At 40.3% G+C, this 27,055-nt stretch overlaps 1 protein-coding gene across 6 annotated transcripts; it reads right to left on the bottom strand.

Annotated features, from left to right (window-relative positions):
- Positions 1 to 347: 347 nt before the first annotated feature.
- On the bottom strand, positions 348 to 27,048 carry TTC19 (tetratricopeptide repeat domain 19). Of its 6 annotated transcripts, none has more exons than XM_037013120.2 (11): positions 26,754 to 27,048; positions 26,543 to 26,670; positions 24,859 to 24,969; positions 24,363 to 24,401; positions 23,553 to 23,609; positions 23,181 to 23,242; positions 20,961 to 21,055; positions 5,598 to 5,752; positions 5,145 to 5,219; positions 4,194 to 4,356; positions 348 to 3,499 (listed from the first exon to the last, which is right to left on the bottom strand). In XM_037013120.2, exons 1-11 carry the CDS (start codon positions 26,935 to 26,937, stop codon positions 3,366 to 3,368), a joined length of 1,203 nt encoding a protein of 400 aa, XP_036869015.1. In that variant the 5' UTR covers positions 26,938 to 27,048; the 3' UTR covers positions 348 to 3,365. The 6 variants fall into 6 exon arrangements, with proteins under 6 accessions (XP_036869015.1, XP_036869009.1, XP_036869028.1 ...); XM_037013114.2 differs by having other exon boundaries at positions 5,115 to 5,219; positions 26,754 to 27,046; XM_037013133.2 differs by lacking the exon at positions 5,145 to 5,219 and having other exon boundaries at positions 26,754 to 27,045.
- Positions 27,049 to 27,055: the final 7 nt, after the last annotated feature.

Raw genomic sequence — 27,055 nt, 5'->3', positions numbered from 1 at the left:
TGCCCTTGAACTTGCACGGAGCACTCTGTCCTCTCCCCTTCCCACCTGCCAGGGCTTACTCTCACTTTGATTCCTTGTGGGCAAGACTTTACTGTTGAATGTTTTCATTTCACTGAATCTCAGTGAACAAACAAGTTAAAAGACTGAATTTTAAACTAATCATGGTACTAGAGGGTCAGCTTTATCCTTCATCAATCATTGCTTGTAGAGCTTTTAGGTTTTTTTCTTCATACAGTTTACTCATCATTGAGATGTCCTGTAGCAGGTAGGCATTTGGGGAGAGTGTCACATAAGAGAGGGAGAAAATGGAGGTCTCTCAGGATGATAAAAATTTGCACTTTTCAGACTTTTAAGTAGATCTAAACTTTTCTTTTAATTGAAATATAGTTGATATACAATACTGTATTGGTTTCAGATGTACAACATAGTCATTTGACAATTACACACTCCTAAGTGCTCACCAATGCATGTGTAACCATCTGTCACCATACAAATACAATAGTATTGACTATATTCCCTATGCTGTACTTCATTACCAGAACTAATTATTTTATAATTGGAAATTTGTACCTCTTTATCCCCTTCACCTATTTCATAAACTTAAACTTTTTGACAAAAGTAGTCAAGCCTCTAAAGAAAGGTCTACAGTAAGTGCCTTATTTGTAATGAGTGTTTCATAGGTGTGATCGAGACCGTCACATCACCCTGTATTACTGATATTTAATCTCTACTTTATTAGAGGACGATGTGGGCTCATTCAGTACTGAATGATAGGGCATAAATCCACGTTTGTCTTAAGTTAAAGCTTTCACTCCTGTTAGTTTCCAGTCTTGTATACCTGAGGTCCTCAAACGCTAGATCAGGTTTAGGGATCAGATCCCCACTTGTAAAGTTGGGATTTTAATAAAATTTTAATGTGAATGAAAACAGTAACCAAATGTTCCACTTAACAGTTTCCTGCTGAAACTTTTTAGGTACTGTTAATATTTTGGAGCTTGTTAATAATTTATACTGTTGACTGACCCAAAGCGGTTTATAATGGCATTTTTTTCTGTGACCCCAAGGGTCGTAAGTTATCCTAAGAATAATTTTTTGAGAATACATCAGATTGGAGCCTAACTTGTTACTTTTGCAGGTCTACTTGAAGGACCCAAAGTGAGCAGCTGTAAACCAGTAACCCCATCCTCATCACAGAGCGGGTGCTTTACTTCCTCTACTGTTACCTGGAGAAGTGATTTCAGAAAGGGAAATAAAATCCAGTATCATTTCTTAGTTCAGAACAGTGAAAGGACGGGATTCATGCAGGGCCTGCCAATGGAGCAAACCGTCTGGTAGCTCCATTAGAAGCACAGCACTAAGCGACTGGTAGCTTGTGAGACGTTAACTGTAAACTGAGGCACCATGCTCTCAGTGTTCTGACACTACACCCTGACGTGTGCAACTAAATGAAGGTCTTCGTAATACAGAATTCACATAAATTCTGACAGCCAAATTTTCTGTGCATGTTTGATTGGACATCATAATGCTTCCATTTTGGTACGCTGAGTGATTCTATTTTTAAAATACTTACAACTCAGAAATATAAACTACACTGTTGTAACAGTTCCCCTCTGAATTCAGGCCAGCTCTTCTAGGCTTGCTGCCTTGCTTTACAGCCGTCGGTGACCTCCTTCCCCGAGGCACCGCACAGAGAACTGCCTCTCTGCAAACTGCAGGTTTGCCCACACTGGGACAGGACCATGGGCTGAATCATTGCAGGGGTGGGGGTGGGGGTGGGGGAGGGGACCAAGATTTCTTAAAACCTGACTTCAGTAACCTCTGGCAGCTGTGACAAGGTAAAAACATTGTCAGTGGAGAAGGTGAGCTGACAATAATAAATTTTTAATAATCAATAAATTAAGACTGGGTTACACTGAAACTTAACCTACTTCATATTAGTTTCTCCAAGTTAGACTTGATTAAAGGAATTAGCTGGGTGGTAAATATTAAACGAGCTTCAACAGAAGTGGGAAAAAACATCTGTAAAGCATGAAACTCTAGTTTTAGCCTAATCCCTAAGGCTTTAGACCCCAGGGTTTCTAGTATTTTATTAACTCTTTAAGTTATTTTCTGAGAGACTCAAAAGATTACGGAATACATTATTGTTGCAGAGTCTCTAGTTTATTTGAAAGGGTTTTTCCAGTTTGTTGTACACAGGAACCAAAAATGCCAGGTTCCCTTCCCTCTCACACCCCACCCCAAAGGCACACAAACAATACTGTTTCCTTGAGGGACCAGGAAGAATGGCCTTTCCCCTAGGCAAGTGGCTCTCTGCAAGACTGCTGAGTAACAACATCCGTCTGTGTATCTTGTATTTATATCCTTTATATACTGTGAGGCAATGTGAGAAAGTGCTTTCGAGGGAACCCCATCTGTCCCCTACTTTACAGATGAGGATACTGAGAACCAAACTCAGGACAAGGACCCAGGTCAGTGACTCTCCTACTGTCTGTATCACAATTACTGGGGGGCTTTCAATGCTGCACTTGGGGTGCCCTGCCCTGATTCAGAAGGGTTGGGGGGCACCTAAGGCATGTGCATCTCTAAAGAGCTCCCCAGGTGACTGCTTCATGCTTGTGAGACAATAATAGGTGTTACTGGAAATTCCCTACAAAGGCATTTAGAGCTTGATCAAATTAAAGGTCTACTTTTCCTTCACAGCTCAGCCATACAGGATGTGGAGTGCTCAGACAGCTACAAGAGTTTATGTCATTCCTCTGCCCCCTGTTTCATTGTTGTAAACAACCAGCTATAAGCAAAAACATAGAGCTCACTTGTATTTATTATCAAATCTTTCAAGTGCCTAATTCCCATGTTAAAAATTCACACTGGATGCTGGTGGCAAAAATAAATATTCTTTTGCTCCTGTATGCATTAAAAACCACAATGCTTCCATGAAACCGGTAAGAAGTATAACTCACCATAATCGCTCTCTGCCATAAGACAGGTAGCTTTGGTCTGCCAGGTAGTGATAAAACAGAGAAGAGGGCAGCAAATCAGTGGATTAGAATCTTACAATACAGGTACTTGGCTGAATAACTAATGGTTTTTATTATCCACCCCAGAGGAAAACTGGCCTAGCTTAATCTGCACTTAGACCCCAGCACAGACATAAATGACACCCATTAGAAGGCAGAACCAGTGAGGCATGGAAGTTGTTTTCTTTTAGAAAAGTGGCAGTGTATATGTGTGTCCTTCACCAGGCTAAGATGAGGAAAAGTGGATAGCAAGGACAAAGGATTAGACCACTGATTTGTGTGCTGAGACTAGATAAAAGGTGTTACTGGAAATTCCCTACAACAGAAGGCATTTAGAGTTTGATCAAATTAGGTTAAAGATCTGCTTTTCCTTGACAGCTCAGCCAACTCTTCCCTGATGTGCTGTATAGAAACCTCATCTCTTTTCAGCTCTGCTTGCTTCAGGGCTTCCTGGTAGATCTCTTTTGCTTGTGCATATCGTTCTAAAATAACCCAGAGAGAAGGGAGAAGAAGAAAAGGTATGTTTTCACAGTTCTGAAGACCACTGTTGACAGCAGAGGTCTAATTCACTGTACGCTTATTAAGTGCCAGGCTGGGGATGCCTCATTTCATCCCCATTTGACATCCCCTCAGAGGGTGCAGGCTGGACTGGGGGACAGCCCAACCCAGTGAATGCTGAGGGGTGAACTCTGCCCTTCCCAGTGTACCCCCAGGGACCTTACACCATTAGCCGAGGATCTCACCAACAGGTTATGTGGAAGAGAGACCTGTCATTTCGGGTTTTTGGGAAATCCCAGGTGCGGCCCTGAGCAGTACTAGTGGGTCAAACTAATATTCAGTGTCTTCCCAGCTTCATGTACACTGAGGAACTAATTACATTGTACAGGGGAAAAGTTTAGAAATCTTTAAAGCACCACAGAAATAGGTGCTATCATGGCAAACTTTTCACTGCTTTGATGTGGTTCAGCAGGGCCAGTTCAGGACTACAGAAGTCATATGAATTGACCACAGTGGTACTTTAGCCAGACATCTTCTTTGTATTATTCAGCCAGCCTTTTAATTCTGGATCTTTCTCACTGCCCCCTGCCCTCCTTGCACACCATTTCAGATCGATAAATCAAGTGACACCCCTCCCTAAAGTTAAAGCAAGTCAGTCAGATTTCCAGTGCTCCCTACCTCTGTGCATCAGAACTGCAGCTAGATTACTGAGCAGCATGTGGAGCTCAGGGTGTTCTGTCTGTCTCGCCAGGTCTGATGCCCTTTGCACATAAACACAGGCCTCGTCAAAGCGGCCCTGTGCATCCAGGGTGGTAGCCAGGTCACTCATCAGCACGATGGTCTATACACACACAAAAAAACAGCTTTTTCTTTAGAAACACACACAGATTCAGCATTAATTAGGAATTCGATACACTGAATATATACTTAAGATTTTATCTTTTCTAGCTTTCCAGGTGAGGGACATTAATTAGCCTTTAACAAATCATGGGCATTTATCATTCACATTGCACAGTGGGCATCATTAGTTCAACCCTCTGGAAAATGATATAAATCAAGAAACTAGGACAGGGGAAAATAATCACTTATTAATCTAATTATCAAATTAGATGTGCCAAATGAAAAATAGCAAAAGAAGCTATAAGTTCCCATCTCAGGTTGGCTAATCCTGAGAAGTCAGCCTCAGGAGTCTTATTATATTACCATGTCATTCTATTGGCGACCCTGAGTCTCATCAAGCAAAAAATGTATTATCATCCATTTTAAGAGCATCCCATTAAGAGATTTTTGGAACAGAGGCAGACCCTACCGCCTCCATTGAAGCCATGCTCTAAGCCCCAGCTGGGTTCTAGTACTTGGCAATTTTAATTCTGTGTTTGTCTTTTATACCTCAATAATATTCCACCAAGGGGACTCTATAATATAAAGTCCCCTAAATCCCTTTCCTGAAGATAACTGACTGCTCAGTAACTTGCCCTGCCCCAGCCTTGGAGTAAATTCAGTCCAGTTACAATTGTGTTCTGTAAGTTGGAGTCGGATCTGCTTTTTGCTCTAAACTTGAGACACAGAGAGAGGATTTCAAGTCAATTCAGTGCTTACTGTTGTAAAGAGCTTGCATGCTGTGCTTACTTTCATGTCCATAATCAACTTTTTTTTATGCAGGCCTGCTTGCCTTCTTTCCTCCACCTTTCCCTGGCATTTTACCTGGGGAAGAAGCGGGGTGAGGGAGGCAAGGATCTCTATCAGTGTGTTAAGATGTTTTTCATAAGATTCAATACCTGAAACACTGCTCTCTACTCAAGCCCTGGAAGCATGTGGGGGCCTTGGTTAGACCTGCCTTTCAGAAAGGCTGCTTTGGTATGTAAACTACTGCTTGTGCAAAATATTCTGGGCAGACCCGTATCAAATCCTTTTTGCAACAAGTGATGGGGGCCGGGGAGTGATGGCAGGAAAATGAATGGCCTGGGCCAGGAGGAGGAAACATGGGACCATCTGCTGCTCATCTGTGCCCAATGAGAATGGCATTCCACCCCATAAATTCTGAATCTTTTATCTTATAGTTCCTCTGTTTTCCTCCCTTACCCGCGGGTGTCTTTCTCCTAGTATTTCTTCAGAAATCTGCAAAGCTCTTTCATACATCCTTTGTGCCTGTGACGGCTGCTTGGAGAATAGAAGGTAGTGAGCATAGGCGTCTAAGCACATGCCAAGGAGGAGGTGAGTATTGGCTTTCTCTTCCACTAAGAAGGAAATAAGATCATTGCTGGGATACAAGTACAATATCGAAAGTGAGACAGATGCGTCCAACCTACCCTAATCATTCTTTTTGTTACCTAGACTCACAAATATTTTAACAATACAGGACCCGTTGAATGTTTCATGTCACTTAACAAATACCCCTAACCTTACACTGTTATTCAAAGGTGACAATTTAGGTGGATTAACATCTAAATTGGTTCCTGGTAAAACCACATGGATAAGCAATTTGGTAATACCTAGTACATACACCCCACCAATTCCACTCTTGGGAACATACTCTAGGGGATATCTTGCAGTGTGCACAGAGACACAGGTCCAAGAACGGTCACAGATGTGGTATTTTCCACAGGGAAGCAGGCAGAACCTACACGTCCATCAAGTGCAGAATGCTGGTACACTCACAGTGGAACACTGCCCTGCAGCTACAGTGACTGAACCAGTCAGGGCCCCTCTACCTGAATCCCTCCTTGGGAGGGTAGAGAAGAGGCTCAACTCACCACTCAGTCCCCAACCCCAGTGGACTAACAAGAGGACATCACCCTTCAGACACATGCAACTGAGCAGATGTGCTCCAGAGAGCAAAAGGGGCGTTTGTGCTAGGAAAACTGATGCTTTAGTCATCAACATGGATGAATAGCAGCAGCATAATGCTGAGTGAAAAAACAAACTGCAGAAACGACTGTAGTGTAATACCATTCATATATAATTTTAAAACATTAGCCCCATTGTAGATTGTTTATTGATATATATGTGTAAAAAATAGGCATAATAATGTAAAGACCAAAACCAAATTCAGAATAGTATTTATACCAAGTAGGAGTATAAAGGGTTTAAACTTATAAACAAGGATCCTGAAGCACATCTGGTAAAATAGGTTTGACAAAGCTAAGGGGAAGGTACACAGGTATTTGTTAAAGTCTCTACACTTTGTTTTTGCTTTAAGTCTTAAAAAGAAGAAGAAAGCATAGAACTGACTTTTCTGAATGACAAGTCAGTAATGTGGAATACACATTGGAGAGATTCCCAAAATACAAGAAAACTGAGGGAGGAGAGGATAAATGTAAAGGACAGAGAGAGACAGAGGCCAACTACAGGCAAATGGCATTCCTAAATAGAAGACCCCAACAAGCAGGACTGTAGCAATAGCCAAAGGTTCCACAGAAGCTCAAAACCATTTTAAAGGTTCACCACCAGACCAGGTACCTCCTAACGTTATGTTAATAAAACAGTTACTGACACCTACAAAGCAACCAGGCAGGAGAAAATAGGCTATCTATAACAAATAAGCATCTTCAGAATCCTCTGCAATAATTCCCATTAGGCCTAAAATTCACATCATAGAGAAAAAACAAATGGGGAAAGGGAAAAGTAGAAGAATGTTAAACTGTACTCATCTTACAGAAGAAACTGAAAAGTGTTTTTTTTCTCTGAGTCATGTCTTGAAGAAATGTTTAGTTTACCCCTAATAGAACTGAAACCATATTGTATGCCCTCCTTCCAAAATATGAATGGACACTTAGTGAGGAAAAAGTCCCTGTAAAAGGGACCTGAAAACAAATAAAAATGGAAAGCATTTTTCAAAATGCAAAAATACAGACCAAATATCACTTTTGATACTAATTTTAAGTAGGTTTTAAGACTCTATTACAAGACAATGATACATAAGGTTTTAAAAAGTCCAAACACAGTCTTCTACCAAAGATACATGGGAAACAAGATGACACAGATAAAGTTTAGGAGTAACATACAGACAACAAGGTAAAACTAAAATTTGTGACAAATACCTTAAGTAGGACAAAAAAATAGTATTTTCCTGATGAAGGAATAATTCACAATGAAATATCTCTAGGACTGTTAAAACAGCATTCAAACATGTAATAAGGAAAAAAAGATCACAAAAAAATTCTGCCAAAACAGCTAGACAAAATCAGCAAGGAATTAGGACTTGAACAACATTAGACCAACTAGACCTCGGGGACTATGCACACAGTACATACTACCCAACGACAAGGACACACACATTCTTCTCAAATGCCCACCATTCTCCAGGATAAACCACATACCAGACCATAAAACAAGTCAATACATTTAAAGGGACCAAAATCATACAAAGCATGTTTCCTGACCACACTGGAATGGACTTAAAAATCAACAAAAAGAAACTTGAGAAATTCACAAATTGGGAAAATAGTCAACACACTCCAAAACATTCCAAAGCATCAAAGAAAAAAAATCACAAGAAAAATGAGAAAATACTTTGAGATAAATTTAAATGAAAATGCAACATACTATATTTATGGGATGCAGCTCAAGCAGTAAAATGAAATTTATAGGTGTAAATGCACATATTAGAAAATAAAGATCTTAAATCAATAACCTAATCTAAGAAACTAGAAAAGGAGCAAAATAAGCCCAAAGCAAATGGAACAGATTTAATAAAGAGGAGAGTGAAAATAAATAGAAAATGGAAAAAATGGCCACTATCCAAAGGAAACATGTATTGGTGAGGATGTGGAGAAAAGGGAACCTTCCTACCCTGTTCATAGGTATGCAAATTGGTGCAGCAACTATGGAAAGCAGTAGAGAGGCTGCTCAAAAACCTAAAATTAGAAATACCATTTGACCCAGTAATTCCACTTCTAGGAATTTACCTGAAGAAAACAAAGTCTCTGATTTCAAAAGATGTGTGTACTCTGTTTAGTGATGCATTATTTACATCAGCCAGGATATGGAAGCAATCAAAGTGTCCCTTAACAGACAAATGAATAAAGAAGATGTGGTTAGCCATAAAAAAGAAAGAAATCTTGCCAAATGGGACAACATAGACGGACCTAGAGGGTATTATGCTAAGTGAAATACGCTAGGCAGAGAAAGACAAACACCATGATTTCATTTATATGTGGAATTTAGAAACAAAACAAAATGAACAAAATAGTAATAGACTATGACACTGAGAGGTGAGAGAAGTGACTAGTGGCTACCATGGGGGAGGGGTTGGGGCGGGTGGGTGAAACAGGTGAAGGAGATAGTGGCACACAATCTCAATCATAATATAAATTAATCACAGGGATGAAAGAACAGCATAGAGAATATAGTCAGTAATACTGTAACATCTTTGTGTTGACAGATGGTTAGCCACACTTAGTTTGGGTGAGCATTTAATAATGTAAATAAATGTTGAATCACTGTTGTATACTTGAAATCAATATAATATTATATATCAATATATTTCAATAAAAGAGAATATATATCCTAAGGGGGAAAAGAAGTGTATAGCAAACTAAAAAGAGAAAAGGGAAAAGGCAACAGAGAAAATGAAGCCAAAATGTGGCTCTTTGAAAAGATGAACAAAATGGACAAAACCAAGGAGGAGCTAATGAATAGCAAGGTCCTTCATAAATTGAGAGTTGTCAACATAGAGATGATAAAATGTGGCTAATAAACATACCACATTCCAGCAAACTCATACACAGTACTTAATAATGAGTCACAGTCCTGGAGCATTTAGTTCCCACACCAGCTCTCTAAGGAGGACCTACTATCATTCATAACTCTGTAGAGGAGAAAACCAAGAAGCAAGAGTGACTTGTGTGTCAGCCACACTGCTCCTCAGTGGAAGAGCCAGAATTCAAATGCAGGCTCCGGACTCCAAGTGCTCCTGAAATCATATATGCCTCCAAAAATACTGACTTTCCAGAATGTTTTGATTATTTAAAATATGAAAATGAATGAAACTTTCAGCTCCAGGAAAGGGGGAAGAAGGAATCAATGGAAAAAAATCTCTTTGAAAGGAAATAAATCCATAAAATTAAGAATTGGGAAAAGAATGTGATCTCAGATATGGAATATGTAAATTATACTTTGAAATGGAATTCCTTAGGAAAGGTAGATCTCTAAAACTCTTTCATGCACTCACTCACTCAACATATACTTATTAATGCTGTGTTGCAGGCATTGTCCTGCTTACTGAAATCAAGAAAATGGGAAAACTTTAAATGTATGAATAATCAAGGAAGGAAGATAAACAGTTGCTAGGAAATCAACTCTAAAGGACATCTGGCCCATATGGTTTCAGAGATACTACAAGTTTCAAGGAATAGGTCATTCTCAGATAATATCCCATATGTATTCTAGAGCAGAAAATATAAAAAGCATCCCAATTCACTTTATCACATGGCAGCCCTGTGATGCAAGCACAAGAAATAAACAATACCGCTCACATAAAAAAATGCATGCAAAAGGTCTGAATAAAACACCAACATTAAGTATTATTCTGCAATATACAAAACAACCTATTACTAACAAGCCTTGTTTGCTCTAGATACATGATAAATCTATTCATATATTTTGGCACCAAATTAGATATGAGACCATGTCCATCACCACTCTTATTTAATGTCCTGGGGTTATATAGAGTCAGTGAACTAAATGTCTAACTGTGGAGAGGGATAAAAGTATAATTATCTGACAGGAAACAACTGTCACGATTCCCCAAATATGTAATTATATGTCTGGAAATAGAGTATCAATTTAAAAGCAAATAGTTTGGTCAAATGTCCACGTAAATGTAATAAAATAGCTGTCACATATTTTGTGAAAAAATCTGTAAGCAAGGGACATACAACATTCCTCAGTGGGAAGACTCAACACAGGAATATTGTTTTATTGTACTTTGCTTTACCACCTTCACAAAAATTATGTTTTTTTACCAACTGATGTTTGTGGCAACTTGCTTCAAGCAAGTCTATCAGCAGCATTTTTCCAATAGCACTTGCTCACTTCATGTCTCTGCATCCCATTTCAGTAATTCTCACAGTATTCCCAACTTCTCCACTATTACACTTGTTATTGTGACCTGTAATGAGTGATCTTTGATGTCACCATTGTAACTGTTTTGGGGCACCATGAACGGTGCCCATATACAATGGCAAATAATTGACAAATGTGTGTGTTCCGACTGACCCACAGATTGGCTGTTCCCCATCTCTCTCCCTCTCCTCAGGCTTCTCTATTCCCTGGGACACAACAATATTGAAATTAGGCCAGTTAATAACCCAAAAATGGCCTCTAAGTGTTCGAGTGAAAGGAACGGTCACCAGACTCACTTTAACTCTCAAACTAGGAATGATCAAGCTTAGCAAGGAAGGCACATCAAAGCTGACAGGCTGAGAGCTGGGCCTGTCGTGCCAAACAGGTAGCCAGGTCGTAAATGCAAAGGAAGACTTCTTCAAGGACATTAAAAGTGCTCCCTCAGTGAGCACACGAATGATAAGAAAGCCAAACAGCTTTATTGCTGATATGGAGAAAGTTTTAGTGGTCTGGATAGAAGATCAAACCAGCCACAACATCCCCTTAAGTCAAAGTCTAATCCAGAGGAAGACCCTAATTCACTTCAGTTCATGAAGGCTGAGGAAGCTGCAGAAGGAAAGTTTGAGGCTGGCAGAGGTTTAAGGAAAGAAGAGTCTCCAGAACAAAAGTGCGGGTGGAGCAGCAGGTGCTGATGGAGAAGCTGCAGCAAGTTATCCAGAAGAACCAGCTCAGATCATGCATGACGGTGGTTACACACTAAAAAACAGATTTTTGATGTAGACAAAACAGCCTTATATTGGAAGAAGGTGCCATCTAGGGCTTTCATAGCAAGAGAGGAGAGGTCAATGCCTTACTTCAAAGCTTCAGAGGACAGACTGACTCTCTTATTAGGAGCTAATGAAGCTGTTGACTTTATATTGAAGCCAAGCTCATTTACCATTCCTGATACCCTAGGGCCCTTAGTAATTATGCTCCATCTACTCTGCCTGTGCTCTATAAATGAACAGCTAAGGCTGAGTGGCACCATAGCTGTTAACAACTGGTTTACCAAATGTTTTAAGCCCACTGTTTAGAACTACTGCTCAGAAAAAAGTATTTCTTTTAAATTACTATTCACTGACAATGCACCTGGTCACCCCAGAGCTCTGGTAGAGACAGACAAGGGGAATAATGTTTCTGTCATGCTTGCTCACACAATGTCCACCCTGCAGCCCATAGATCAAGGAGTCATTTTGACTTTCGAGTCTTCTTATTTAAGAAATATATCTCATAAGGCTACAGCTGCCATAAGACAGTGATTCAAAGTAAACTGAAACGTTCTGGAAGGGATTCACCATGCCATGAACATTCATGATTCTTGGGGGAGAGGTCAAATGTCAAGATTAAAAAGGAGTTTGGAAGAAGTTGACTCCGACCCTTACAGGTGATTCTGAGTGAGAGGTTCAAGCCTTCAGGGGAGGAAGTCACTGTAGATGTGGGGGAAACAGCATGGGAACTAGCATTAGAAGTGGAGCCTGAAGATGGGATTGAATCGTCGTATCTCATGATACAACTTCAACAGGTGAGAAGTTGCTTCTTATGAAGGAGCGAAGAAAGTTGTTTCTTGAGATGGAATCTATTCCCGGAGAAGACACTGTGAAGACTGCTGAAATGACAGATATTTAGAATATTACATAACTCTACTGATAAGCAGGAGCAGGGTTTGAGAGGACTGACTCCAATTTTGAATGAGATTCTACTGTAGGTAAAATGCTATCAAACAGCATCACATGCTACAGAGAAAAATCCTTTGTGAAAGGGAGAGTCAACTGATGCAGCAAACTTCACCGTTGTCTTATTTTAACAAAAGGCCACAGCCACCCAAGCCTTCAGCATCCACCACCCTAATCAGTTAGCAGCCATCAACATGGAGGTAAGACCCTCCACCAGCAAAAAGATTAAGACTCACTGAAAGTTCACATGATGGCTGGCATTTTTTAGCAATAAAGTATTTTTTAATTAAGGTATATGCACTGTTAATTTTATACATAATGCTATTGCACATCTAACAACCTACAGCAGAGTATAAACAAAACTTTTGTTTGCACTGGGAAACCAAAAAACTGATTTCACTAACTTTTCATGATATTCATTTTATTGTGGTGGGTGGTCCAAACCTACAATACCTCTGAGGTGTGCCTGTGTTGCCAATAGTGTAGTGAGCGGCTTCTCCTGCTAGCATCCCTGCTATTTGTCTCAGTATCCATTATTTTCTCACAGAACTCAAGCAGAGGGGATTCCTATCCTCTGTTAAGAATGGATCCTGCTCATGAAATTGAATTCGTAATCAAAAAACTACCGAAGAACAAAATCCCTGGACCAGATGGCTTCACTGCCAAATTTCATCAAACATTTAGAGAAGACCTAATACCCATTCTCATTAAAGTTGTCCAAAAAGCAGAAGAGGGAATACTTCCAAACTCATTCTAGGAGGCCAGCATCACTCTAATAACCAAAACCAAGCAAAGATACCACAAAACACGAAAATTACAGACTGACATCCCTGATGAACATAGATGCAAAAATACTCAACAAAATATTAGCAAACCAATTAAAAAATACATCAAAAAGATCATCCATCATTACCAAGTGGGATTTATTCCAAGAATGCAGGATGGTACAATATTAAAAATCCATCAATTTCATACATCGACAAAAAGAACAAGAATCACATGATCATCTCAATAGATGCTGAAAAAGCATTTGACAAAATGCAGCATCCATTCATGATAAAAACTCCCAACAAAATGGGTTTAGAGGGGAGGTACCTCAACATAATAAAGGCTGTATATGACAGACCCACAGCCAGCATTATACTTAACAGCGAGAAGCTGAAAGCTTTTCCTCTTAAGATTGGGAACAAGACAAGGATGTCCAGTCTCCCCACTTTTATTCAACATAGTACTGGAGGTCTTAGCCACAGCAATCAGACAACACAGAGATAAAAGGCATTCAGATTTGTAAGGAAGAAGTGACACTGTCCCTGTCTGCAGATGACATGAAGTTGTACATAAAAAACCCGAAAGAACCCACCCCTAATATCTGAATTCAGCAAACCTGCAGGATATACACAGAAATCTGTTGCATTCCTACACACTAACGATGAACTAGCAGAAAGAGAAATCAGGAAAACAATTCCATTCACAATTGCATCAAAAAGAATAAAATACCTAGGAATAAACTAACCAAGGAGGTGAAAGACCTATACCCTGAAAACTACAAGACACTCATGAGAGAAATTAAAGAAGACAGCAATAAATGGTAATACATGCTGTGCTCATGGATAGGAAGAATTAATATTGTCAAAATGGCCATCCTGTCTAAAGCAATCTACAGATTCAATGCAATCCCTATCAAAATACCAACGGCATTCTTCAACAAACTAGAGCAAATAGTTCTAAAATTCATATGGAATCACAAAAGACCCCAAACAAGCCAAATCAATCCTGAGAAGAATAAAGCCAGGGGGATTATGCTCCCTGATTTCAAGCTCTACTACAAAGCCACAGTAATCAAGACAATTTGGTACTGGCACAAGAACAGACCCATAGACCAGTGGAACAGACTAGAGAGCCCACATATAAACCCAAGCACATATGGTCAATTAATACACAATAAAGTAGCCATGGATATACAATGGGGAAATGACAGCCTCTTCAACAGCTGGAGTTGGCAAAACTGGATTATTGACTAACTCCGTACACAAAAGTAAAATTGAAATGGATCAAAGACCTGAATGTAAGTCATAAAACTATAAAACTCTTAGAAGAAACACAGGCAAAAATCTCTTGAATATAAACATGAGCAACTTTTTCCTAAACACTTCTCCTTAGGCAAGGGAAACAAAAGCAAAAATGAACAAATGGGACTACATCAAACTAAAAATATTCTGTACAGCAAAGAACACCATCAGCAGAACAAAAAGCCATCCTACATTATGGGAGAATATATTCATAAACAACATATCTAATAGCAGGTTAACATCCAAAATATATAAAGAACTCACATGCCTCAACACCCAAAAAGCAAATAACCCAATTAAAAAACGGACAAAGGATCTGAACAGATACTTCTCCAAAGAAGAAATTCAGATGGCCAACAGGCACATGAAAAGATGTTCCACATCCCTAATCATCAGAGAAATGCAAATTTAAACCACAATGAGATATCACCTCACACCAGTAAGGATGGCTACCATCCAAAAGACAAACAACAACAAATGTTGGCGAGGTTGTGGAGAAAGGGGAACCCTCCTACACTGCTGGTGGGAATGTAAATTAGTTCAACCATTGTGGAAAGCAATATGGTGGTTCCTCAAAAAACTCAAAATAAAAATACCATTTGACCCAGGATTCCACTCCTAGGAATTTACCCTAATGCAGGAGCCCAGTTTGAAAAAGACAGGTGCACCCCTATGTTTATTGCAGCACTATTTACAATAGCCAAGATATGAAAGCAACTTAAGTGTCCATCAGCAGATGAACGGATAAAGAAGATGTGGTACATATACAGAACAGAATATTATTCAGTCATAAGAAAATAAATCCTACAATTTGCAACAACATGCATGGAGCTAGAGGGTATTATGCTCAGTCAAACAAGCCACGCGGAGAAAGACAAGTACCTAATGATCTCCCTCATTTGTGGAGTATAACAACATAGCAAGACTGAAGGAACAAAATTGCAGCAGACTCACAGGCTCTAAGGGACTAGCTAGCAGTGACCACAGGGAAGGGGGTGGGGAGGGAGAGAGAATGGGATTAAGGGGCATTATGATTAGCATACATAATGTAGGAGGGTCAAAGGGAAGGCAATATAGCAGGGAGAAGACAAGTAGTGACTCTATAGCATCTTACCACACTGATGGACAGTGACTACAATGAGGTATGGGGGGGGGGAACTTGATAATATGGGTGACTGTTGTACCAAAAATGTTGCTCATGTGAAACTTTCATAAGATTGTATATCAATGATAGCTTAAAAAAAAAAAGGATCCTGCTCAGTTTTAGCCAATCATGGTAAGCCCAGTTCTCTTACCAAGAACTGGTTTAGAAATGCTATGTAGCCCAATTCCAGCCAATGAGAATTAATAAATTTATTTGCGACTTCTAGGAAAGATCACCTAAGTCCCAAGAGAAGTATCAAGAAGTCACCTTTTCCTGTGGAAACTGCCACTGATGGATGAGACTCCTGGGGCCAGTAGTGTCACTTTTCAACTGTAAGGGAGGAATGAAGAGAAGGCTGACACACTGTGAATGACTAACTAGGAGGGATGGAAAGAACCCTGCCTGTCAGGATTTCAAAAAGCTGTATCAACTCACTCAACAGCCTGTCCCCACTCACTGAACTGCCAGTGACACGGTAAGTGTCCTTACTATTAATTTAAGTGGAATTTTCTATTTGCAGCCAAATGCTAACTTATTCAGATGGCAATCTCCCCAAAGTAACTTATAAATATAATGCAAACCTCATAATTCAATCTCAAAGCACTTTGAGGACTTGACAAAATTATCTAAAATTCATATGAAAATTGAATGAAAATGGAAAAATTTTGCAAAAGAAGCATGTATGAAATTTGTATTACTATATAGTGCAAACATACAGCACACTAACAAACATACATACAGTATGAATCATCAGATGAACAAACAGAATGGAAAATTCCAAAGAAAGCCAAGCATATATTAATAGATAGTATGTACATAATGACAGATCATCTCTAAGTCACCAAATTCACATCAAAATAAACTGCAGATAAACAAAAGTTAAATGTTAAAATGTTTAGAAATAAAGAAAAAGAAAATTTCAAGATGGGTGAATATATGATTTCAAAGTTGAAAAATACCTTTCTAAGCATTAAGCTCCAAAAGAGTGGGGACTTTTGCCTCGCTTGCTTCTATTCAAATTCTAGAACAATACCTGGCATAGAATAGCTACTTAATCAATATGTATTCAAAATTAATGACAGAAGATAAACATAAATGAATTCAGGTCTAAGTCTAGAAGTCACACTGTGTGATTCATTTATAAGTTTTGAAAAGAAACATGCAGAGTAAACAATATCTTTGAAGGAATACAGAGGCAAACCAAAGAGAAGCAACAAATGATAAAGACCCAGGAGAGTAGCATCTCTGAGGCAGGAAGGGGAGTGGGATTGGGGCCAGGCAACACAGGGCTTTGAAGATCCTGTTAATGTTGGGCCACTGCCTGCTCTCATTATTCTTTAGACTGTACAAATGTTAGTTTTGCATTACTTTCTAATTAACAACAACAACAACAAAAAAAAAAAGCCAACAACTCTGAACTTTATACACACACAATTAAAGGAAAAGGCCAATAGGGTACTTAATATTCTTATAAAAAAGCACCAATAAATGTCCCGATGCACTGTTTATTTAAAGACATGCTGGTTAATGTTAATGCCCTGTCATCAATCTGACAAAGGTTATAAAAATTAATGAGTTTTGGGGAAAGGGGCAACTGCCTTCTCACAGTAATAAAAACTAATAATGGTTAACACACTTTTTGTAACTACTGCATATTAGGCATTGTCCTAAGTGCTTTAAGTATACTCATTCAATCTTCCTAACAGTCCTCTGAGGCAGTATTACTATTAATTACACTCTGAGGATCAAACCACAGAGGGATTAATCTGACCAAAGTCACAAGGCAAATCAATTAACAGAACCAGAAAATGTAAATAACAGTTCTTTCAAAGGCAATTTTGCAATATTCATCAACAACCTTAAAAAGTGCTACTTTTGACCTGGAATTTCAGTGCTCAGAATCATCATAAGGAAATAGATCCTGACACCACCTCATGTCCAATAACATAAAACTGAACTACTATGCAGATACACCATTCTGGATTGAACACATACATTTATCTCCATTCCCTCCCAACGCCATTAAAATAAAAGTTAAAGGATAAAAAAGATATAAAGTTACAAGAAAAATATAAGTAGAGAAGAATCAAGGAAGATGACAGAGAGAAAAAGTTTATGAGAAATGGAAATTAGAAGAAAAAGGTGGTAAGTGATCAAGCAAATGAAAGGAAAATAAAGACTGAATGTCTGCAGACAGCTATGCCACTGAGAAAGGAGCCAGTCTGTACTCCAGAAACCCAGAAAAGCTTTGGACCTAAAAAAAAGTAAGTATGGCTAAGAGAAGAATTTGTCATATATAGAAAAAACAAGCAACAGAAAAATCTAAGTACTGATTTCAGAGGAAAAAAATGGATACACACAATGAAAATATAATTATGTAATCCTATTACTCGGCTCAGCAGCTACCATTATTTATATATTCATAACATAGACACAACCAAAAATTGCACTCAATCTTCACTTTTTTGTAAGTCATTAAAAAAATAATAAATCAAGAAATAGTAATTTTATGTTATTTAGAGTAAAAAAATAATAAATCAAGAAATAGTAATTTTATGTTATTTAGAGATATAAAGCAAAATCCCAGAAGTGGTTGCATTGACAATGAGGTGTGGCAAGTAAATGCTGTATTTTTAAGTCTTACAGTATTAAAGAGTAACTTAAAAAATTAGAATTGCTGCAAAAAATTATAGAATATTCAGAAAAACACAAAACATAAATCCTCTATAAATCTACCAACCAGAGATCATCTCTGTCTATATTTTGGTATCATTCAGCCCTTGTTCCATACCTGTGTCTAGTCTACATATTTTAGAAAATTAGGATCTTCCTAACTATGCTATTCTGTAATCTGCCATTTTCACTTAATTTTTTATGGCATTTCCTCAGTAATCACATATATGTATGCAATCACATACATACATATGCAATACAAAGACCAAAATCAGTACCCTACACCAAATTTTGAATTAATATACTCTTGGGAGAGTTAATCATGTTAATAAAAAGCCCACAAATAAATTTCTTTAGAAAAAAATAAGATTAAGAATATTGTAACATTTTCTTTAAAACATAACTAGTAAAATTAAAAACAATGTTTATAATAGAAAATAGTTTGCTCTCTCCAAAAAGAATTCCTTTGCCCGGGAAAAAAAAATATTTTCACAATATATTTAAAATTTAAATATATTTTTTAAGGTCAGATTACAAAGTAGTACATACAGTATGATCCCTAATTTGTTTCTTAGTATAGGAGAAAAACAAGCCTGGAACAACATACGTCAAAAAATAAATGGTAGTTCTTAGTCATAGGAACATGGATGATTTTAATTTTCTTCTTAATGCTTTCCTAAATTTTCTTCAATGCACTGGAATTACTTTTGGAGTCAGAATAAGACAGCTTTACGCTCTTAAGAAACTGTCTACAGTTAACGCTATAAATAAAAGACAGCAAGGGGGCAGAAACAGTTCAAAAGTGACTTAGCTGATAGCTACCTTTGTCTTTACATCTTCTGTGAAGTTGCTCAAGGCACATCCACACTACACTAAAGCGTTATCTACTTGGTGTTTCTTGGGTCTTCTGTTCTTTCATTCAGCAATTACTGAGTCTCTATCATGATCTATGCACCCCTCTAGGTACCAAGGATTTATTTTAGCAGAGAACACGACAAATGAAGTCTCCATCCCTCTTTGACAGGGAAAACAGATACTAAACACACTTGAACAAAAATTACTTTTAGTGGCTAGACAAACACAAGCATACAACACACACACACCTCTACTTTCTTTCAAGTGCAAAGAAGTAAAGAAGGATAAAGGACTGGAGAGATACTAAGGTGGAAAGAGATTATTATTTCAGTCAGGACAGGCATCCTGAGGAAGTGGTAAGTGAGCAGAGCCCTGAAGGAGAGCAGCCATGTGAAGCTGTGGGAGAACAGGCTAGGCAGAGGGAACCGTGTGGTGAGAGTGAGATGGGCAAGTGGGAAGAGTGTAGTAGATGAGGTAGAAGCAGGTGGGGGTCAGCTCATGTTGGGACTTTTAAGTCCACAGAATGATTCCGAATTTATTCTAAAGGTGATGCAAAGGCATCGAGTTCTTAAAAGATCACTTTGCCTACTGCATGGAGAACAGATTGTATGAGAGAATGAAAGGGAAGCAGGCAGACCTGTGAGATGACTATTACAGGTGTCCAGGCAAGAAACAATGATGGCCTGGACCAAAGCAGTAGGCCAAGAGGCTGAGACACGATCTGACATGGATATATTTTTATGGTTCACCCAATATAACTTGCTGATGAATCTATGACACACAGGGAATGAGAAAGCCATCATAGATGATTCGTAATGAGGTGCATGGTCATGCTGGGGCTGATTGGTAGAGAAACAAGTTTGTGAGTGGCAGAAATCAAGGGGCCTGTTTTGGACAAGTGAAGTGTGGGATGTCCAGTAGACAATCTTACCCATGAGTCTGCAGTTCAAGTTGGGGCTGAAGATGTGAAACTCATCTTGAAAGGTATGGGACTAAATGTTACCTCCTAGGGTGTGAGGACAGAGGGGAAAAAAGAAGAGGGCTCAGGACAGCCCTGAGGTCTGCTGACTTTAGAAGTGGCAAAGGGGAAGGTGAATGACCAGTGAGTGTCCCAGAAACCAAGTGAATAAAGTCTTCCCAGCCGGAGATAGCGATCACATGGGTCAGAGCCACTACTGATCAGTAAAGTAGGTAAGATAAGGACTGAGAACTGGTGACTTTGATAAAGGGGCTTCAGTGGGATGATGTGGGAGAAAAGTCAGTTTATGTCCAAGAGAGACTGGAAGACAACTGAGTACAGACAGCTCTTTCACAGCATTTTTACTGCTTTCGGGGCAACAGTCAACCACTGCATATCCACTATCTCACTAGCTCTTGGTATGGGTGTGAAGTAAGAGTTATTGAATGGCAAATCTGAAAATTCCCAATATTTAACACCTTATTAAGAAACCCAAATGGCTGTGAGACAGAAAGCTTGCTTCCTTCCTATCCCATTCTGTTCCTAACATAATTCTTTATGCTCTTCCCTCCATAATGAGGATGAACTGCAGAAACAGCTTCTCTTGCAAGAACAAGCTTCTCTTCTTCTATCACTTGGTGTATATCTGGGGCCAAAATTAATTAATTAGCATTCTGATTAGTAGCTGAATCAAGAGATAAGAGAAAGACCTTCCTTTTCTGCTCCCCAGTTTTCGAGGTTATATAATAAAAGCTGACAGATAATGAGCAAGGGTTAAAAAAAACAAGCAATCACGTCATTCAAATAAAACATATTATTCCAAATCTCTGCTGAGACCTTAAAAATGGTTCTTTAATTTCCAAAATGGGTAACTTTCCCTCCCCAATTCAGACACCTTTCCCTTTATAACAGCGTAACAGTGAAGCCCTGTGGCAAAAAGGCAACGGTCCAGGAAACAGGTTTCCCTACCTGATAAAACGGCATCTGCTAATTCCTTTTCTTTTTCAATTTTTCCCTCTAGAGTTGAAATGCAGAATTCATAGCCAGCAAGAGCAAATTCCTGTCTGTAAAGCAAAGATTGGCAATTGGCTGTTCACAAACTCCTCTTTACCCTCATTTCCCAGCATGGGTTTGAATATTATCAATAAAGGCATATAAGATGGGAAGAGGGAATTTGTTTAGTCTCTAAGGGGCGTCAGTCTGCTATTTCTCAGAAGCTATTTCTGCTTAGTTTTTAGTCACCAATTTAATGGCACTTAAGACACAAAAAGCTAGGAATGCTGCCATCACTTTGATAACTGACACAGCCAGCAGTTTTCATCACCTCCACAGTTTCAAGGAAGTCTGGTTCTCCATTTGTCAGTCCTACACCTGCTCAAAGTAATACTAATATGAACAGAGGCTAGGGCCACCCTGCAAGTAAGGATTCTAATAACTGACCTGTTTTTTAGAGACGTGTATTAGCTTTATACTCTTCCAAGCTACAGGTCTTTGATGAAAGTTTCTTTTACACAAATGGCACTAGAAGGCATTTAACCCAGCTCTAGCCCTGGACCCTCAATCAACTGGAGAGGTCACCCAAGCGGGAGACAGCCTCACTCTGGACTGAACAAGTGTCACCTGCTCGCTTCTATAAAGAGATGCATAGCAACATCACAGAAATTACTTCTCCATCCAGAAATTTAGCCCTAGTTCTTGCTCTTCTGTTTTGGCTCTGGTTTCTTACCCGAAGTTCACCCTTTCCTCTCTATGCTTTGTCAGGGCAGAACAGATGACCTCACTGTTCTACTATGTTCTCAGAAGAATGGAAGCATCCCCAGACCCAAACCTTGGCAGGAGGGACTCTACCCAGCCAAGACATGAAACAGGAGGAGGCTGTCCACAGATGCCCCTAGTCAGAGCAAACTGTCTATGAACAGCTCTCCTCCTAACTAGTAGCAGCTGTCTAAGCCTCAGGATGGCCATATATTTTCTGGTCTCATGCTTCTCCTAATAAAACAAAATGAAAAAACACTTCTGAGGAGAGTAGAATAACTTTATGGGCTAATATCAGTGGCTACTACACAAGCCTTCCCCTCTGTAAGACCGGGATTTGTTGTATTCTACAGCGTTACTGGCTTTGGGCTTCTTACCCTATGAGTTCATAGCCATCAATGTCTAGTCCCGGAGTTACTCCTCCAGGGGAGACTGGGCCCAGCTGCAGTGCTCGCTGGCACAGGCTGACCTCCAACTCCTCTAGGAGTGGAAGTCAAAGGCCCTCAGAAACTGTCCCCTACCTAGTGCCCAATAAATACACGGAGACTAAGTGGGTCCTGCTGCGAATGAAGGAGCTGGTGGCCAGGGCAGCAGGGAGAGTGCCGGGCCCCCTTGCCTCAGTGAGCACTCCACAGTGCTAGCTTGATGTACCAGTTCCTCTGGTACCAAATTCCACAGCAACTAAAAACTAAGGAAAAGCTGGTTTCAGGTCTTCCCTTAAATTCACCCTAAAATATTAACTCCCTAGGGAAGTTGTCTGATGACACCCTAGATGCTCTTCTTTAAAGAAAGGCACCCGGGAGAATGAATGGCACCACTCACTCACCACGGTGCCTGACCTTTGGCACAGAGCCAAATTGGTTTCTAAAGCCATTCTTAGGTAGCTGGCAGACTTTTCTTTATAAGAATTTAGACTCATCTAATACTTTTTAAGTCAGCACTGATGTCCTGTCCTCCTTATCCAAAGGTCTCCTCCACTCCTAAGTATTTCTCCTTCCTAAAACCTAGCTGACCATCTCTACTCCTTTAGTAGTGCCCACTAACTAGCTTACTGAGACACTTTCACAGCAACTATCTATCACTAACTTTACACCCGCCTTTCTGGTTAGTTAATATCAGCAAAATGGTTCCTTCAAAGTATATTATCCCCAGCAGCTTTTACATTGCTCCCTCCTCTCCTAGGAGGGGCTAAATTACAGTTCTGTAACTTCCCTTCCTGGGCCAAGCAGAACAGAAAATTTGATTATCTTTGTCATGGTGCAACCAGAGGTGTGAGGGCTGTATGTGCTGCTCAGCAGGCTCATGGAAACAACAGAGGCAAAACTGGAAAACAACCAAAGGTTTCAAAGATGAGGGATGTAACACCTGGGGTATGACAGCCTATTTTTTTGAAACCCAGCTATTTTCTAGGTAAATGATTCACATTACACTTACTTATTCTGAGCAGCATAGATACTGGCCAACTTGAGAGAGATTTCAATTATTGCATTGTCTTCCTGTTGGGAAAAAGAAAAATGAAGGAAATTCATGAGAAGTAAAATTTCCTTATGGACATTCCAGATCAACTTTCAGACTGACTTTGGCCTGAAAGCCATAGTCTTTATACTTTTGGAGGAATCAGGCTACTGTGAATTCCTCAGCTATCATATTTTTTGCATGACTGAGACTAGCAGTTTTTATAAAGGTCCTAGGGGGAAAAAAATCTATCTTTTTTAGCCATTTTGGGGCCTGGATGGAGTTTTCAGGAAGCAAGATTATTTTGAAAACTGCTTCAGCTAGGTCCCAGCCCGAGGCCAACATCCTTACCTGTAGCATGCCCCCTCCAAGTAGGTAACTCATTGTTGCTTTAAAAAGTTTTTCTGCCTAAAAGCATAAGGAAAAGATTTTTCTTTTATTTGGCCCCCACTATTTATAGACTCTAGACTTGAAGTGCTCATCTGATGCATCATTTCTTGTAAAACACAACACACACTAACACTCACATACACAGAGAAAAGTATCCTTGTGATGGGAAAGACTAAAATACCAGGACCCCACATCCTCTGGGCACCTTAAAAATTCTTCTGCAATGACTAGAAATTAACTTCTCATCCAGCCACTGTGGCAGAAACTGTGAACTATCCCCTACTATTCATGCTTCTCTTCATTTTTTAGTTACAGAATCTCCTTAATTTTCAAAAAGTCAGCCTCTTTTGCAAGGAATTTTTGGCCAAGAGATGCAGGGAGAAGGAATATGAACCATTTTTAAATTATATTTTATAATTAAGCTGGTTGCCCTCCATTCTTTTTTCTTTCCTTCCTGTAGGCTGGAGGTGTGTCAGCTCACCTATGCATATGAGGATGTATCTTAGAAGGAAGATATATCTGAGCTTCTGGACCACTTCATGGAGCATAGGCACCTAACTCTCTCAGTGTTTAGATATCTCTGGACTAATGAATTAAAGAGAAATACATGTCCTTCTAGTCTGAGTCACTCTATTTTGGCATCTCTTTGTTACAGCAGCTTAGTCTGTGATAGAGCACTAACCCTATAGTACTAAGCCTGTAACTTTTACTAACAGTTTCCTGGAGGCTGGTCCTTCACAAATTCAAGATATTACAAAGTGTTTTACTTACATTATCAAGCTGACCACGTATAAATGCTAAGTTGGCCATCTGAAAGCAAATTACAGATCGATTTTCAGTTTAGAGCACTATGTTACTACTTATTTCAAAACTTTTAAGCTAAAAACTCAATTTTTCTTTCACCCACTACATGGAAAAACAGTTTAAAGCATGTCACCAATCTGTCAGAAGCGAAGTATAGCAGTGGTGTAAGAGTAAATATTTGTATATTCTTTACTGATGACAAACCAGATCTAGATCCACTCATTACTGAAGAGGCAAAAGCTAATGATATTTTTTTCTTTCTGGTCAGAGAATTTGACTTCAATAAGTAACATCTCAAGGGTAATAAAAATTGAAACTAAAAGAAAGCTTAGTAAAAACAAAAATGAAAACCAAAGAGCTTTAGGACATCCTGATGGTCAGAAATATAAATCAGGAGAGCTAACAGCCCCTCTCTTTCATCCACCCTTCATCATCAGTGGTTCAGATTGGTTGGAAGAATTACCAAATCGTAAGTGTAAGTGATGGCCTTCTTGTTATTGTTCTGATAAGCAAGACGAAGAGCGTCATGCAAAATTAGCTCAGCCTCTTCTGGCTCATCTTTCATGATGCTCAACTGAAAAGAGAAAACAAAGAATAGAAAATGAAATGTAAAGAAAGCATGTGCTACCAGACAGAAGTGGACATGGCTATACATCCCGACACATACAAGGAAGCTGTTCACTTACTCATCAAGTATTTACTGAATTCCTACCATGTATCAGACATTACATCTACAGTGATGACAGGGGGATAAGCTTCCTCTGCAGCTAGCTGTGGCCATATAACAAAGTTTTGGCCAACAGATGCAGGAGCAGGAATGTGAGTCATTTTTACACAATGTTTTACAAGAAAGTTGCTTGCCCTATATTCTCTTCTCTTCTTGTAGCCTATAAACTTAATTAAAAGTAACCATAACAACTATGAAGACAAGAATCTAAGGGAATAAGGGGACTCCTCTAAACGGGAGTCAGAGAGGCTTTCCAAGGTAGACACAGTTAAACTGAGGTAGTAAGGGTGTGCAAGAGTCAACCAAATAAGGAATTTGGGTGGGAAATGATCCAGAGAGTAGGGAATGAGCAAAGGCCCTACAGGCTGAAGAGAATGGTTCTTCAAGAACCATTCAAAAAATGAAAAAGATGTGAAGGGAAGATGCAAGCCAGAGGATTCCAGCCAACTGGGTGGGCAAGGCAGGGTGGTGTAGTTCATACAGGGTCTTGAGGTCATAGCAAGGAGTTTGGATTTACCATAAATGCAGTGGGAAGTCACTCAAAGCTCTTATACAAGGAGGTGATATGATCCAATTTACATTTTTTTTTTAAAGTGCTCTAGCTGCTGCATGGAGAATAGATTGTTGGGGGACAATAGGGCAAGCAAGACAACTGGATAGTAATACCATGGCGATGTGGCTGGGGTGAGAGCAGGGGAGATAAAAGGGGGGAGACTTGAGAATGTTCTGGATTTGGTGGCAAGAGGATCTGCCGCTGTACTGTACGTGTAGTGGGAGGTGGTGGTAAAGTACTACAAGTTTTAAGAATGACTATGAGGTTTCCAGGTTGAAAAACTAAGTGGATGGCAGTTAAGAGAAGATGGTGAAAGAGTGTGCTGGGGAGACATTTAAGCCCAAGAGTTTAGCTTTGGGCAGGCAGGTCAAGTCTGAAAGGCGGGTGGAATCTCAAAGTGGAGATGACCTGTCAGTAGCACACTGCAGTTTGGGAATATAAATGCGGACGTCGTTGGCCTCCAGGTGGGTGTTAGCCCAATGGAAGAGCTGAGATAACCTAGGAAGAAGGGAAAAAGAAAGAAATGGAGAAAAGAAGCGTGAGATAAAGAACCACACCGCGCATAATCAGCACTAAACTGCATCTTCAGGACGCTACATGTGTGCAAAATTCTCTAATCCAGTTCATTCATGTGGGGTGGTTCACTGATAAAAACAACTGCGGAACATTTCCGCTAATTCTGCTTGGACGAAAGAGCGATGCCTGCGTGCCACCTCCATCTGCACTCGAGACTGCAGCCTGTTACTGCAGGCTTTACAGTCTGACAAGCCTGGATGCACTACAGCACCGCCCGTGACCTATCTACGGGCAGTTTTCCCTCGGAGCTTCCATCTAGTGTTCGGCAAGCTGCGCACCCACCCGCCTCACCTTGGCTCGCTTCAGCAGCTGGATGATCTCCGCCTCGGCCTCGTCCGCCGCGTCGTCGTCGGCGGCCCCGCCCGCGCGCTGCTGCTCGTCCTCCTCTGCGTCAGCGGGCCTCGAGAACCAGGCGAGCGCTGCGGGAAGGGGCTCTGGGATCACCTGGCCCGGCACGCGCCCCGGCCCCTGCCCGACTAGCCGGCCGGCCCCCGCCCCTCACCTGCCAGCGGCGGCAGCAGGCCCAGGCCCCAGCCGTGCGGCGGGACTCGGAAAGGCGGCACCTGCACCTCGGGCGCCCAGCCTCTTGCCAGACCTGGGAGCAGGCGCGCCGAGCAGTACGGGCGCCACCGCCCCGCGGCTCGTAGGAGGCCTCGGCCCAGGCTAGTGATCAGGAGCCGATACATGCCTACGCCGCCTCCTCGGCGAACTGCAGGCCGGGCAGGACCGGGACGCCCGCCCCCAGCGCCGAGCCCCCGCCAGACTGGCTGGGCCGTGACGTAGGAGGAGGAGTCACCATTGGCG

Source organism: Manis javanica, chromosome 4 (assembly GCF_040802235.1).
Source record: "Manis javanica isolate MJ-LG chromosome 4, MJ_LKY, whole genome shotgun sequence".
NCBI lineage: Eukaryota > Metazoa > Chordata > Mammalia > Pholidota > Manidae > Manis > Manis javanica.
This window is presented reverse-complemented; position numbering and strand designations above follow the sequence as displayed.

Excerpts from the sequence above, each read along its gene's own strand:
- TTC19 (XM_037013114.2), bottom strand. The coding sequence starts at position 26,937 with ATGTATCGGCTCCTGATCACTAGCCTGGGCCGAGGCCTCCTACGAGCC. Across the intron at positions 5,753-20,960 it reads AGCAGATGCCGTTTTATCAG|TGGAAGAGAAAGCCAATACT; the intron begins GTAGGGAAACCT and ends TTTCCTTCTTAG. Across the intron at positions 3,500-4,193 it reads TGCAGTTCTGATGCACAGAG|AACGATATGCACAAGCAAAA; the intron begins GTAGGGAGCACT and ends GGGTTATTTTAG.